Consider the following 12,868-nt stretch of genomic DNA (forward strand, 5'->3'; position numbering starts at 1 on the left):
TATTTATCTATTTACCATTTATTATCATTTGTCATCCATTTATTTAATTACTTTGTTCAGGTGACAGTCATTTCATTGAGAGCAGAAATTTGCTTTTATTTACCAAGAGCTCTTAATTTAATACAGCACTCGGTAGAGGCACTCAGTCAAAACACCAGAATGAATGAATGAATGAATGAATGAATGAATGAATGAATGAATGAATCTCAAATCCAAGACTGTATCCTGAGATCTTCCTAGTAATCAGATCCTAATCACTGGCATCTTCTCAAAGCATTGTGCTTTTTAAACAACCTCACTTCTCCATTTTATTTTGTTATTTTATTACCAGAGCACTGCTCAGCTCTGGTTTATAGTGGTGGTGAGGATTGGACCTAGGTCCCTGGACTTACAAGCCTCAAGAATAAAAGTATTGCATAACCACAATGCTATCTCCCCAGCCCTAGATGGTCTTATAGGCCCTAAACACTGTGGAAAAATGAAGGAGAGAAATTTAATTACTCCCTAGTCTTTTCATGAAGGTCAGTGACCAGTAAAATCATTTTTCCTATAAAGATACCAATAATATCTATCAATCATTACTTCTTTTTTTTTTTTAATTCTTTTTTTTTTTTTTTTTTTTTTTAACCAGAGCACTGCTCAGCTCTGGCTTATGGTGGTGCAGGGGATTGAACCTGGGACTTGAGAGGGCCTCAGGCACAAGAGTCTGTTTGCATAACCATTGTGCTATCTACCCCTGCCCTATCAATCATTACTTCTGTTGATACTACTGCTAGTAGTTGCCAACTACTACTAATTTACTACTACATTGCTACTGGCAGTACCACTATTTCATCTACTTCTACTGCTGCTATTACGACTGCTACTTCTGGTACTGGCACTACTGCTACAATTGATAATCTATGACTTTTACAACCATTACAATTGCTGCAGTATCTGTACCAGTACTCCTTTTTTTCTCCATCAGCAGGGCTTCATCACTCTTGGTTGACTCTATCAGAGAGAGAGAAATTAAAAAAAAAAAAAAAAAAGGCAGAGACCAAAGCTTCTTCTAGTAGAGGCCAGGCTCAAACTTGGGTAGCATACATGACAAAGAAGATCATTGTCTAGGTGGATGAGTTGTTTTTCCAGGTTGTACAAGTCCTTTCATTTCTACTATTTATTGTTAGCATGGGTATACTACTGCTCTACTAGTACCACCAACACCACCATGCTTTTTACTCCACCTCCTCCTACTGCTGCTACTTAGCTATAGTGGATATTAGTAGTCTGATACTACTATTAATAATAATATTAGGAGGGTCAGGCGGGTTAAGAGCACATGGCGCAAAGCACAAGGACTGGTGGAAGGATCCTGGTTCGAGCCCCCAGCTCCCCATCTGCAGGGGAGTAGCTTCACACGCAGTGAAGCTGGTCTGCAGGTATCTGTCTTTCTCTCCCCCCTCTCTGTCTTCCCCTCCTCTCTCCATTTCTCTCTGTCCTATCCAACAACAATGACATCAATAACAATGATAATAATAACCACAACAATGGTAAAACAACCGGGGTAACAAAAGGGAAAAAATGGTCTCCAGGAGCAGTGGATTCGTGGTGTAGCCACCGAGTCCTGGCAATAACGCTGGAGGCAAAATAATGATAATAATAATAATAATAATAATGAAATATTTCTATTGCTTTTGCTACTACTGTTGCTGTTGCTATTGCTACACTCACTACCATTGTTAGGGCTCTGACACAACTATTACTGCTAATCTTCTGCTGTTGGTGCTTCTTCTATGTCTGCCTTTGCTGCAGTTCTGTTTTTTTTGAGTTCTCCTCAGTTCTGGACCCTGGGTTGACTTATCTTAAATGATCTCACATAGTTTTCACAATACCCCTACAAAGAAGATATTCTTCTTTTTATCTCTCTGATAAGGAAACAATTTTAAAGAGGTTAAATGATTTTTCTTAAAGTCACATAGCTCCTCATTGGAAAAGCTTGGATGTCACCAGACTCTACTGCTGGCCCTTGTTCCATTTTCCTTACTGTCTTTTTGTGTAGAGTCATAAATCTCACTATACAATAAATATTTAATGCTGACTATAAAAAGCCTCTGCCTCAGGGAGCTCACTGGTTCATTTTTGTTCCTATACAGGCCTACATTTTGCCTTATTCCCTTGAGCCCAGCTCTAGCTGTTCTCCTTTCTGGCTAAATGTCCCTGAATATCCTCTGTGCCCTAGCCACTTTCTTTGAAACTGTGACTAAAGTGTTACTGCCTTATGGGCAAAAATGGCATGATCTTCAGAATTGTAACAAGTGGGAAATTTTGCAAGAGGATCAGAAAAGGTAGTGCAGAGTAGGTAGTTAATAACACTCATATTAACCCACCCCTGGCAGTATTCCTGTGTTAAAAAAACAGATGCTAGTCACAAGTCACAGAAATTTTCCCTCTAAAAAATCCCAAAGACTTCATCTTGCTCTACTCCAAGTCACTTTCTAAACCCCTTCCACTTTCTGATTACAAAGTATGCAGCTAGAAAGGTATAAAGAGGTGGTCATTAGGAAACTGGGTTCTTTTCCCCACTTTCATATTACCTGGCTAAATGACATTATGTAAATCTCTTAACCTTTCTGTGGTTATCTCAAACCTTCAACTGGTTTCAATTTCTTACTATTTAAAATGGGGACATGATCCTCAGGCTACCTATAGTATTGTGGTAATCCAATGAGAGGGTGAGCAGGAAAGCACAATAGTTTGAAAAAATAATGCCAGGTGAATTTTCCCATCTTTTGAGACATTCAGAGAACCCTACATGAGCTATGATCCATGCTTTGCTTTTGACTTGAATTTTCATATCATTAATCCATCCAACACAATTTATTAAATATGTAATGTTTGTCACATACCATCCAATCTTATCTAAAGTTCTGATTCTTACATAGTCTCATGACCTTTACTTTAGAAAGTCTTCACTGAGCTCCCTGCTCTCATAAATAATGATTTCACTGAACTCCTATAGAACTGACATCTAAACATCACATTGAACACTTAGCGAATGTGTTCGGTATTTCGTTTTCTTCTGTGTCAGTCCTATCTTATCAGCTCAACTTTGTATTTTTCTTGGGATGAGATGAGTAGATAGGGAAAACAAACCAAAAAATCAGTTTTGCTTAGATTCCAGAGCCCAATACAATTTCAGACAGAGAATTATAATTCACAAGAAGCTTTACAGTTATTACTGAAGGTGCTGGTATAAATATTGTTCGTAGTGAAAATGAAGATGATGAAGGGCAGTGGTAGATAGCATAATGGTTATGCAAACAAACCCTCATGCCTGAGGCTCCAAAGTCCCAGGTTCAATCCCCTGCACCATTAGAACTGAGCAGTTCTATGGGAGGAAAAAAAAAAAAAATGGGGATGATTCCTACTCTGAAGTAGAATATTTCCAAAAGGGCATTGCTCTTTTCCTTTCTCCATTACAATTAAACATATAAGAAAAATTCCTTAAACTTCAGAAAAAAGGGAAACAAATTAGCTTATCCCATAAGAATATGTCAAACTTTAAGACTAAGAACATCCTTGGTAGAAAGAAAAGTAGGACAACTCGAGAGGTTATCAAGATAAATTGACAATGATGGAGTGTCTATGCAGGTGTGTGTTCTAGTATATTCGCACTTTAAGTACAACTTTTCTTTGTAACTTCTTTGTATTTGTGTGTGAAAAGGCATGAGTTATGGATATTCATATGTGTGTATCACTGAGCGTTAGATGACATATCATTGTCAATTCTAAACACACTGCAACTCAATTCTAGGTCAGAGCTACTGAGTATAATTCCTAGTTGAAATTCTATCTAATCTCTCAACATTTCATCCATATTGATGGATCACCTCTCTGGTACTGTGCCCAGCAGGTTGTCAGGGCCACCTCTCCTTTCCAATCCCAGTAAAGGTTGTTGTTTATTCTGGACAGACTAGTGTCTCAGGTGGAAAGCTTGCCAAGAACTTCTTTTCCTGATTCTTTCATTAGATGACCTTATATTTAGATCTCTTTCCTATAGCTCAGTCTCAGTATTCCTGTAAATTTTTCTCTTTCTCCTTCTTCAAGCCATCCTTGACTAAAAGTTGAAAAATCTATTGTGGTTTTGTAAAGAAAGAGACTACTTTCCTTAACTACACCCACCCCCCCAAAGAAAGAACTCTCCAACAGCACCTGGAAAACCAAATGTTATGGTTCCTAAATATTGATTTCTGTTCAACTACAGATGTACTGTTGAGCCACCATTGTAAACTAGACTTAGTACTAGTTGGTGGTTGGAAATAGAGGGTTCACAATTCTCTAATAAATGCTTAGTTGCTGACACACAGCAGCAGTTCCAAGGAACTTGAAGTTTTGACTTTGTTAAGATGTAAATACACTGGGTGGGGCATTTTCAAACATTAAGGCTTGTTCATCAAGTATACTTTCATTCATTCTTTAGTAAGCTTAACAGCCATTCATTCATTTTTTTTTCCTCATTTGGTCATGCATTCTTAGGCAGGGCATGTATTTTGTTAGGAAAAAGTGCTAACCCAGGATACTGGACTAAATTTGACTTAACTACCTTCGTCTTCCCCTCCTCAAACCTCAGTTTCTTTACCTTCAGAATGTGATTAAGAAATTTAAGGAATGTCAGGGAAAATGGATGTAGTATGGAGAAGAAACTAATGATCTCTACTTGACTCCATTCCATAGTAAAATTGAAAGTCAAATCAGCTAGAATCTAAATCCAGTCTACTAACATTTATATAACATTAGAAAAGACAATTTATCTCTCTAAATCTCAGATTATCCAAATGTAAAATGAGTATATGGAAATAGATGCTCCCAAAAGCCTCCTAACAGTCTGACATTAGGAGATTCAAGGAACTCCTTGTCCAAACCTTTGTCCTGCTCTGAAAGATGATCACATAGGGACTTTGTAAAGCATGTCAGATTTCTATACCCTAAGACTGTGGGTAGTGTGTCTAGGTAATAACTGTTAATGCTTGACTCACTAACACTGGTGGTTATGCCAGCCTTCCAAAGATTCTTTCTGTCCTCAGACCTGATGCTGAACCAGAGACTTCTGGAGAGATGAGGCAAGCAGGGGACTCGCGAATCTTGCATACAGAAAGTGCAGTGCTACGGATCTAATTAACATCACTGTGAAGTAGATTTCATGGAGCATACCTGAGCTGCCAGACAGAATAAATAAAGCAAAGTTTTATCTTAAATGTTGATTAACAGTGAGTAATTAATAGTCTTGTACATTATATACTACACTTGATGGCATAGACCTGCAATATTTGTTCTAGAACCCATGAGAAGACATCTCCCAGTTTCAAGGGTGTGTATTATGAGTCAGGAGCCTAATAGCTAGAGAGCTGGGACTAACTAGATGTTATAGGAGACTCATGTGGAATGTAGAAAGAAAATTGAGCTATAATATCTGACATATTGAACTTTGCTACCATGTGAGCTTGAGATAGCACCTGGTCATTTGTCTACCTCAAATGGTGCCTCTCATTATAGTATCATTCACTCATTAATTCACTCATTTGTAATGCCTGCCTTGGTGTCTAGTTTGGGGCCCTTCCACAAGCAGAGACTGGGCCAAGGAACTGAGGACAACTAGTCTACTTGCCAGATACTCCTAGAAGCAGAAGTAAGGCAGATATAAAAATGAAACACATAAGGAAGTAACACCAGTAAAAGTTTATTAATGATTTACTTGCCTCTAAAAAGAAGGAACATCTACCTTTCTAGAAACTTTCTTAGAAACTGTTTAATAGTGGTCCAGAAGGTGGTGTAATGGATAAAGCATTGGATTCTCAAGCATGAGGTCCTGAGTTTGATCCCAGCAGCCCATGTACCAGAGTGATGTCTGGTTCTTTCTCTGTCTCCTTCTATCTTTCTCATTAATAAATAAATAAAAATCTTTAAAAAAACCTGTATAATATTTACCAGAGTTATATGCTTATAAACTTAAAGAATTGAAGTAGATGGTGGCAGTTGAGGATTACCGCCTTGGACATAAGCTCTCTTTCACTTCCTAGCTGCTCTTCTACAAGGCTGATTCTTGTGACAGTCAAAGTCCACTAGGCAAGGGATATTGAGCAAGTGTATGGAACTGTGCAGACAGCATAAGCATCTATTATACATGGACACAGGAGAGTGAGACATGAGTACCTTGTCTTTGACTGGAAAATGTGATAGTGACAGTGTCGAAGTCAATTCTACATTCCAAGAATTCACTATTATGACAGCAAAGAATTATACACCCAGTTATTTGCTGAGTGGTTGGATAGGTGAATGGATGGATATATGGATGGATATTCTCCTTTCTATAATTTCTACCTATAAATGGAGAAGGGGTCAGATGCAAATGAAGGTTGGAAAAACCTTGGATGCAGCTGGAATTTGGTATATAATGGTCATCAACATGGGACGGGCAGGTAAATCAAGGAGTACTCAGAATATATATACACAGTGGAATACAACTCAGCTATTAAAAAATTATTTTCTTTGCTTCATCTTGAATGGATCTTGAAGAAATCATGTTAAGTTAGATAAGCTAAAAAGAGAAGGATGGATACATGATGATCTCAGTTACAGGTGGAAAAAAATTTTAAAAAGAAAGAGAACACAATTTGAAACTTGGGATGAGTGTAGTATGTTAACACCAAAACAAAGGATTCTGGGGGGAGGGGATGAGAGGATGTGAAGAGGATGTTGAGGTCCTGGTGCGTGATGTACAAAAAGACTTAAATTAGGAAGTAGGAGTGTTTTATAGACAACTATTATGGCAAAAGGAGAAATTGTGCTCACATATCAACAACCATACTGTAAACTATTATCTCTCTAATAAAGTGATTTGAAAACAAAATCTTACTGGGTCAAGTGCTCTGGGTCATACAGATAACTGATGCAAGCAATTGGCTATTGATGATTGCCACAATTTGATACCCCAATTTGAAACAGAAACCAAAAATTGGAGACATGGGAGGGATTGGGATAAAATTGTGAAGAAAACAGTCTCAGGAAAGAATAAGAATAGGGAGAATCCAGGAGGACCAGTAGTTTGAAGCTCAGACGTAAGGGACTCAGATTTAAATACACCTTAGCACTTTGAAAATGCTTGATTTTACTGTCAACTTTGATATTGTATGATAACTAAATTGTCTTTTAATAAATAGTACATTGGGCCAGGAAAAACAAAAACAAATTATTTAAGATATGTATGTGTCTTTTTGAAGCATCTTTTTAAAAAATTAGTTAAAAGTTAAAATTAATATTGACTTCTTGTGGTCCAGGAGGTGGCACAGTGGATAAAGCATTGAACTCTTAAGCAGCAGGTCTTGAGTTCAATCCCCAGCAGCACTTGTACCAGAGTGATGGCTGGTTCTTTCTCTCCCTCCTCCTATCTTTCTTATTAATGAATAAATAAACTCTTAAAATATATATATATATATATATATATATATATATATATATATATATATATTGACTTCTTGATGGCAGGTAGTGGTACACCAGATTGAGCATGTATATCATCATGCAGGAGGACCAGGGTTCCAGTCCCCACTCTCTACCTGCAAGGGGGAGTACTTCACAAGCAGTAAAGTAGATCTGCAGATTTCTGTCATTCTCTTCCCCTTTCTATAACCTCCTTCCCTCAATTTTTCTCTTTCCTAAGAAATAAAGTAGAAAAATGAGGGGGGGGATAGTAACAGCTGTAAGTATGACTTAGAAATATAGAGAAAGGGGGGCAGGTGGTGGCACACCTGGTTAAAAGCACATGTTACAGTATGCAAGTACCCGAGTTCAAGCCTCTGGTTCCGGCTTATAGAAGGGAAGCTTCACAAGTGGTGAAGCAGGGCTGCAGGTATCTCTCTCTCTCTCTCTCTCTCTCTCTGTGTGTGTGTGTGTGTGTGTGTGTGTGTGTGTGTGTGTGTGTGTGTCTTCCTCTCCCATCCCCTCTCTATTTCCCTCTGTCCCCTCTCAATTTCTCTCTGTCTCTATCCAATAATAAATGAATAAAAATTAAAAAAGAAATTTAGAGAAGACAAGACCATAGGGAAAAAAGGAACAAATATATATATATATATAATAGTCAACCCATGTGTGTGGCCTTGGGAGAACTTCTGCAGCTTCCAATAGAGGGAGTGGGGAGTCAGAACTCTGGTTGTGGGAACAGTGCAGGATTATACCCCTGTTAATATCATAATTTTGTAAAGCAATTTTAAATTGCTAATAAAATATTGGACAATAAATGTACATTTTGTTTTCATTTTCTGATTTTTAGTTTATTATGATCTTTTGTGTGTATATATTGTTTGAGAACATATAGCATTTGTGATTTAGTAGTAGAATGACTAATTGAAGATGTTTAGAAGAGAAAAATGGGGTAAAATGATTGATTTATTCTTTCAAGTATGTGTATGCATGAGAGAAAGAGAAAGAGAGAGAGAGAGAGTGTGTGTGTGTGTGTGTGTGTGTGTGTGTGTGTGTGTATGTGTGTGTGTGTGTAAGAGAGAGAGAGAGAGATCACCATTCTTCCACTGTTTTGTGGTGACAGCCAATGAAACGAGAGCCCTACCTATGTGAGGCATGACCTGTAAGACTTAGCCACCCCCTTCAGCCCCAAAATTACTTTCTGTAGAGTATACTTTTATTTCCCTGATTATGAGCCTCATGTTGTTTATCCACAAGATTTTGGAATTTGAAAACTAGCAAGTGGATAAAGAAAATAACCACTTTAATGGTTTTAAATGAAAGATAACTTTTAATATTTTAATACATTTCTAACAAAGCTGTAATTCTGTACTTACAATTTGAGACATTTCCCTCCACTGAGCTCCCCAGCTGGATTGTGAAGTGTATAATTTTCATGTGCAATTCTCCATCTCATTGAATTTTCTTTGAAAACATTAATTTCTACTTGTATATAATAGTCTATCATTTAGATAAAAGCCTGATTTATTTACCCATTTCCCTCCTACTGAGCCTTCTGGTACTTTTTCTTGTAAATTAAATTTGTGTGGATGGAATTATACAAAACCTTCCATATGCAATATGCACTTTAAACTAATCTACAAACCTGTGAGGTGTGCACCACACAGTCTCTTCTTACGGTTTAAGAAACTGAGAACCCAGGATAAGTAAATGATTTGCCAACTTTCTGGGGGAAGGAGGAGGGTTCAGATTCACCAGAAATGTACTCTGAGGCAGGGACTGGAATGCAGAGGACTTAAAGAGATCTCAACAACAATAGGAAAATAAAATAAAGGAATGGAAAAAAGTATAAGGAAAGAGAAGCAGTCAATGAATTGTTAATTATCAAACACATTGCTTCTGTGGATAACCAGGGTTGAAACCCGCTGTGGAAAATGGAAACCAGTCTGGTCCAGTCTCAGAATCACCCCAGGCATCATGAACCAGAGGGGTATTTCTCACCAACTACAATCTGTTTTGATTGAGATTTTCCAAGGAACCTTCCTAATTTCTTATTACTTCTAGACTTCCCAGGTACAAGCAGGTGGAAAGGGAGAGAAAAAGCAGAAGCTGGTCACTACACACATATAGACATTGGCAGTCAGAAGTTGAGCAATGTTCCCTGTGGGGATAAGAGTAAGGGGTCAAGGAGGCAGTGGCCTGGTTTGTTATGGTCAGCCACACAGTAGTTAGTTAACTGTCAGGACTAGGATTGAATTCAGGTGTGCCTAATTCTAGAGCCCATAGCTTTAATGGCCTGGCTTTGCAGAGAAAAGAAACCTCCCTGGGAACTTGGGCAAGTCAGTCCATGTCTCTGAGCTCCAGGATCCAAGAGGTAATGCTATTCACCATGTCTGATGTGAGAGAACATTACTGATGTGTCAGCATTTTGTCAGCAAGGTCAGTGAGTTTGACATTACTGACCATTCTCATCAGGTAGGCAGGAATCACAAAGAGTTCAGTGCTTTCATGATAATAGATAATTAAAATAAGTGAGTAGAAGATGAGTAGGTTCCTTAAGTTTATTAGAGGAATAATTCTCTAGATTAATCACATAGAATGCAATGAACACACGGCTCATTACAATATCATGTAAGTCCTTGATGAACTTCAGAGGATCCCATTTTTCTGGTGAGAGGGAGACAAATACACAATTGCTCATCTCTGCAATTTACAACCTCTAAGTCTGGGTTCTTCCAGGGAGGTGTTTAATTGCTCTGTAAGCTTCAAACTCAAGGACTCCTTAATGCTAAACTCCTGGCATACTGCATTAAAGTAAAAGTTACATAGATTTCAGTTGACATATTTATTAAATATCCAGGTCCTGCAGGAACCTGTGTAGGCTGCTCATGCTGACTAAGCTACAGACGAGAAGTCAGTATGATGGCAGCTCTCATATCGGACCGAAGTTCACATTTACGGGTAAGATCAGCACAGACTGGACATTGGTACCCAGGTCGGGCTAACATCAGAATCTGGGCTACTCCACAAGTCTACCTGTGTCTTCTCCCCTGTTGGAGATGTTTTGCCACATTACCAACCAGAGAAGCAAGTGTGAGTTAGTAGCACAGATCTATTCCTACAGAATTGCTGCCTACATCAAGATTTCTACATTTTGTGCTCTCTCTTGTCCAGGTGTCTATAAGTTGTTGTCTAAAATTTTGTGTGATAGTGTGGAATATATATTAACAATTTTTTAGAAAGCAGGTTGTTAAAAATTGGCATGTTTGCTTTTTTTCTAGGCATACTGACTACAGTGCATATATTTTAGCAAATTAATGATGATACTTGTGTCTCCAACATCTATTCACACTAATACCAGGAAATTTCCATGTGTTTTTAATCCTCCTAGTATCTTTCTTTCTCTCTCTCTCTTTTTTTTCTTGCTTCCAGGGTTATTGTTGGGGCTCAGTGCCTGCACTATGAATTTAGTCTCCTAGTCTCCTAAATGCTCCTGTGGCTTTTTTTCCCCCCAATTTTCTTGGACAGGACAAAGAGAAATTGAGGGGGGGGGAAGATAGAGAAACGTAGACACCTGCAGACCTGCTTCACTGCTTGAAAAATGACACACACCCCCCACAGGTGGGGAGCTGGGGGCTAGAACCAAGATCCTTGCACAGGTCCTTCCTTGTGTTTCCTACTATGTGCACTTAACCCAGTGCACCATCACCCAGATCCCCTAGTAACTCTCAAAGGGAGATATTCAGTCTTTCAGCTGGTAGTTGAGGTCTTGGAGATACATTGTGTAATATGCCCAACATCCCTAGTGAGTTCTAGGTAAAGAGTCAAACTCACTTGTTTGGTTTTGAAGCCTTAACACTGGGACACAAGGACAGTTCCTTCAGTTATATAGATGCCTCCTCACCTCAGAATACACTTTAAAAGCCCACAAATTGTGGCAACAGTTGTACAATTCTATATCCCAAAACCATATCATAAATTCAGTTTTATATATTTTGTTGATTAACAAGCATCTCAGATTTAAATACTTTTTTTTGCCACCAGGACTATTGCTGGAATTTGGTGCCTACAAGTCTCCCCCATTCCTGGTGGCCTTTTTTTTTTCTTTCTGTGTAACACAAGTAAGAGACAGAGAGGGAAAAAAGGGAGACTGAAGTGGAGGTCAAGACACAAAGAAATAGAGTTAACTGCAGCACTGTTCCATGCACCATGTGAAGTTTCCCCTACAGATGGGGTCTAGAGATTTGAACACATGTCCTCATGCATGTTAATGTATGTGCTCTACTGGATAAGCCACCGCTGGCCTCCTAAAAGAATAATCTTTTTATTTTCACATTTTTAAAGCCTTATTGCAAATTTCCTTCTTGTACAGATTCTCTTATCCATACAAAATAGACTGCTATCTGGTTTTTCAGGTCAATAAGTTTCCATTTCTGATGTCTCCCTTTTGCTATTAGCAGGCTACAAAATGTACCTTAAATCTGTCCAACTCCATTGCAATGGCACTCACGATAGAGCAAGTCACCAACCTCTCTAGCCTGTGTATATGTGAATTATCCATAAGGATCATTTCATTTCCACTCAAGGAAAATTCATTGCTCACGACCAGTGTTCTTAAAACATAATAAAAACTAAAAAAATAAATCATATCATCTGCAAAGATTCAGTATGTATGCCCCTCTGTTTCTTATGTTGAAATATCTAATAATATGGTACTAGAAGGTGGGACCTTTAAAGGATACTTAGATCCTGAGTATGGGACCCTTGAGAATGGGATGAGAACCCCTATAGAAGAGGCCCCTACAAAACTCCCTGACTCCTTTTACAATGTGAGAACATAATAGATTCCAGTAAGGAGAAGTGCTTTTTCTTTTTTTTTATTTTATTTTTTTAATTTTTTATTTAAGAAAGGATTAATAAAACCATAGGGCTTTTTCATGAGCACTTTGACCCCAGTTGATCCTGACTCCCATCACATTGAGGAAAGCTTAAATACTATGGTGTTTGTTTTTCTGTATCTCTATTTCTGTTTCTCTTTTAATCTAAAAAAAAAAAAAATCCTAGAACAGTCAAGTCCCAATGACAGCAAAAACAAACAAAAGTCCCATCTATGAACCAGGACATGAACCTTCCAAAAACACCAAGTCTTCCAACATCCTAACTTAAATCACTCAGCCTCAAGAACTGTGAAAAAGAAATTTGTAGTTTATAAAACACTTAGCTTAGGGGTTTTTTGTTATAGCAGCCCAAGAGGATTAAGACTTGTTCTGGCATTTACTCAGTGGGGTACTAACCAGCGATTTTAAAAGATGATGCTGTGTCCTTTGGGGGGAGATGGATGAAACTGGAGATTTTAGTGAAGTTAATAAGGAATTGGACAACTACCAGATGGTTTCACTCAGATGTAGAA

At 38.1% G+C, this 12,868-nt stretch overlaps 1 protein-coding gene across 1 annotated transcript in view; it reads left to right on the forward strand.

The window, feature by feature from the left end:
* The window catches only part of AGBL4 (AGBL carboxypeptidase 4), a 1,508,442-nt gene extending 1,503,236 nt beyond the window's left edge, over positions 1-5,206 (forward strand). Inside the window, exon 13 of the mRNA XM_060205929.1 lies at positions 5,067-5,206. Within this exon, the coding sequence (XP_060061912.1) occupies positions 5,067-5,157 (91 nt within the window). The 3' untranslated portion in view covers positions 5,158-5,206. The remainder of the gene's footprint in view (positions 1-5,066) is intronic.
* The last annotated feature ends 7,662 nt before the right edge of the window (positions 5,207-12,868 follow it).

This window comes from Erinaceus europaeus, chromosome 13 (genome assembly GCF_950295315.1).
Source record: "Erinaceus europaeus chromosome 13, mEriEur2.1, whole genome shotgun sequence".
Classification (NCBI taxonomy): Eukaryota; Metazoa; Chordata; class Mammalia; order Eulipotyphla; family Erinaceidae; genus Erinaceus; species Erinaceus europaeus.